This window comes from Frankliniella occidentalis, unplaced genomic scaffold (genome assembly GCF_000697945.3).
Source record: "Frankliniella occidentalis isolate FOCC.00 unplaced genomic scaffold, Focc_3.1 Scaffold131, whole genome shotgun sequence".
Lineage (NCBI taxonomy): Eukaryota > Metazoa > Arthropoda > Insecta > Thysanoptera > Thripidae > Frankliniella > Frankliniella occidentalis.
In genome coordinates this window covers 192,953-196,018 of record NW_026267258.1, presented here as the reverse complement: position 1 = coordinate 196,018, position 3,066 = coordinate 192,953, and the positions used below count along the sequence as shown (strand labels likewise).

General features: G+C 58.4%; 1 protein-coding gene across 1 annotated transcript; it reads right to left on the bottom strand.

Annotated features, from left to right (window-relative positions):
• Positions 1-6: 6 nt before the first annotated feature.
• Positions 7-2,837, bottom strand: LOC113206238 (uncharacterized). Its single transcript, XM_052270633.1, has 2 exons — positions 2,222-2,837; positions 7-2,134 (listed from the first exon to the last, which is right to left on the bottom strand). The coding sequence occupies exons 1-2, from the start codon at positions 2,325-2,327 to the stop codon at positions 1,377-1,379; spliced, it is 864 nt and encodes a 287-aa protein (XP_052126593.1). The 5' UTR covers positions 2,328-2,837; the 3' UTR covers positions 7-1,376.
• Between the last annotated feature and the right edge of the window lie 229 nt (positions 2,838-3,066).

Here is a 3,066-nt window from a genome sequence, read left to right as displayed (position 1 = left end):
AATTATATTTTTTAATACATCACAGCCAATTTTAATTCAAACCAATAGTACAGCAAGTCAAATGTCAAATGTAAATATGTCAAGTTACATATATTTTCTTTCTTCTTCTTCTTGGAACTTCCTGTACCCATGGCTTGAATCACATATAAAAAAACAACAACAAAACGGACAAAACAGTAAATCAAGCCGTCCATAGGACGTAAACATCTATAATATATCTAGATCTCTTTTTCAAACTGTACACAAATTTAACATGGTACATTTACACAAGCTATGTAGATACTACATAGACAACAACATACATTATATACAAATATTTCAGACTACTTATATTTATGTTCATATTCTTCACAAAGGGATTAGAATGACTTAGGCAGGGCATGTTATAATGAAAAGGTGTGACAAATTTCAATATTTAGTATGGCGCATGATGAGAATGTTATACAGATTACAATGAAGCCAAAATTGGTAAAGAAACAGTCTTAACAGCCGGTTAAAGATGTGCAATAAACATATTTTAATTCCCTACAATGGAATGTTTCAGATGTCAGACACCTACTGCGTTCTAACTATTAATACTGAACAGAGAAAGTAATTTATAGCTTGACCAATGAGTAAACAAACGGCGACATGTCCGAAATTGAAAACTGAACCGCACACACACACACCATTTAAATGCACAAGTCGCCCCGACACGGCGCTGCGCTCAACAGCAAGGCGTGCACACGGCTGCGGCCGCGTTTGAAACGTTTGAAACAATGCGCTTGCGGCCGGTCACTCCCTCTCCCTCTCTCCGGCTGCGCTGGGAGAGGCAGAGGGAGTGAGAGAGTAAGCGAGGGAGAGAGAGAAAAAGAGAGAGAGAGAGAGACGGGGCATGCACCCATCACTTGCAGCGCAGCCACGGCCCTTGATTGCGTTCCTCGTCCCTCTCCAACACAACACGGTCGTGGTCAGGCGCAGCGCAGCGCAGCCGGCCGGGCCGCTCGAGGGAATGCACAAGCACAATTGTTCCTTCGGCCAGGCACAGGCGCTGCCCTTGTCTGTCCCCGCGAGTCCCCTGGCAGGGCTGCACTTTAATTGTGAGTCAGGGCGGGGCGTGGCGGGGCGTGGCGGGGCGTTGCAGTCCTTTTCTAACAAGCAGGCGAGAGGGAGTCCATCCCACTCGTTTACATATCACAAATATTCCCAGGCCCGGAGCCCGGGTTCGTCCGACCAGCACTCGACTCGGAGCTGATCGGGGCGTCCATCCTTGTCAGTCAGCGTCCCTCCGAGGCCTCCGGGGCGTCCGGCGACGGCCCGCGACATTGTCTCTGGCGTCCGTCAGCCCGCGACCCCCTCTGCCCCCTCCGCTGCTGCTGGCGCCGGGGGGCGGACCGTCAGACGTAGTCTGAGGGCACGGCGCTGTCGTTGGGCGCGAGCTGCTGCAGCTGCTGCAGCTGCTGCGCCGGCATCTGGATGTGCTGCAGCTGCTGGAACTGGCGCTGCAGGTGCTGGTGCGCCAGCTGCCGCCGGCGCGCAGCCTCCGCGGCCGCGGCCGCCGCCTCCCAGTGCGGGTTGACCTGCAGGCTGAGGCAGGGCATGCCCACGCCCACGGCCTCGTAGGTGCGGTCGGGCGCCGACAGGTCCGAGTAGTACGCCGACGAGGGCGCCGACGGCGTGTCGGGCGCGGCGAGCTGCGCCAGCGGGCTGCCCGGGGCGGCGACCTGGAGGCCCTGGCCGCAGTGGCAGGGCGGCGACACGCCCGCGAGGGGCGCCGCGTTCTGGTACTGGTAGGCGCCGCGTCCGCCCAGGCTCGGCCGGTCCAGCTCGGCGTACAGCGCCTCGTCGCTAGCGCCGCCCGAGTAGGCCAGCTCCTCCAAGGTGTAGTGGTTCTCCGGGGCGGGGCCCTTGCAGGTGGGGCCGCCGGCAGGGGCCTCGCGCCGCCTCCACGGCCACTGGGCGCCCACCCCCGACCGGCCGCGGCCCCTCCACAGCGCCAGCAGCGGCCCGGACACGTCCTGGGGGCTCAGTGGCGTGGGGCCCACCCCGGCCTCCTTGTCCTCGCCGCCGACAACCACACCCCCGCCGGCCAGCGGGCTGGTCGGCGCCGACACTCGTCCCGCGTGCGAGCGCCCCACGCACAGGGTGCACAGTCCTGGAGGGGCAGAGAGACGCCGTTAGCAAAGGCAAAAACAACACGATAACACAACAAGATCGCCTCGCATGCGAACACGCGACTCACCTGCGGAACCAAACCCCGCCAGCCGCGACCTGCAGTGCAGCACGGTGACCATGACGGCCGCGCCGATGGCCGCCGACAGCAGCGACACCACGGCCAGCGTCATCATCCAGCTCAGCTCGGCTGCCGTCTCTGCTGCAAACAAGAGAGCAAAAAAGCGAATCAGACATCAGTGAGGGACTCTAACAAGCATCCAGGGCCGGGCCAAGGGCCGGGCGAGCGGGCCACCGGCGGAGGGGAACCCTGGAGACCACAGACAGTGTCAGCAAGAGGACCCGCCAGCGCGGCCAATTTCTACCGTTTCCATTTCCCGACCTGAGAGACATTTTCATGACCATTGTCCGAGGGTCCCTCACTTCGATCTTCCGTGCCGCGTACAGTGAATAAGTGATTAAAAGTTAACAAATGACCGAAAATGGACAAAACGTGACTGAAATTGATTGAAAATGACTTCAACTCGGTTAAAAGTGACTGAAACATGATTGAAAATGGGCAAAAATGAAAGTGACTGAAAATGACCGAAAACGAAAGCAGCTGAAATTTAATTGTGTTCAGTGATCAACAACAGTGAGGGCCCCCTCGCCATTGTCTCGTGCGGGGCCGTGTGCGCTGCTCTTGTTCCCCCCCGCCCCAACTCCATCTCCGCCTGGAATGACTTTTTGTCCTAACGGCGCCGCCGCCGCCGAGAGCCCCTGCGCTGCCGGTGGCGGCGGTGCGTTCAGTGACGGGCAAAAGGGCCGAACCGACACCTTTATGGCCTGGCGCGGCCTTTCCGAGAGCAGAGCGAAAAACGCCGCCGCCGCCGCTGCGCGCCAACATGGCCCGCGACCTTTACCCCCCCCCCCTTC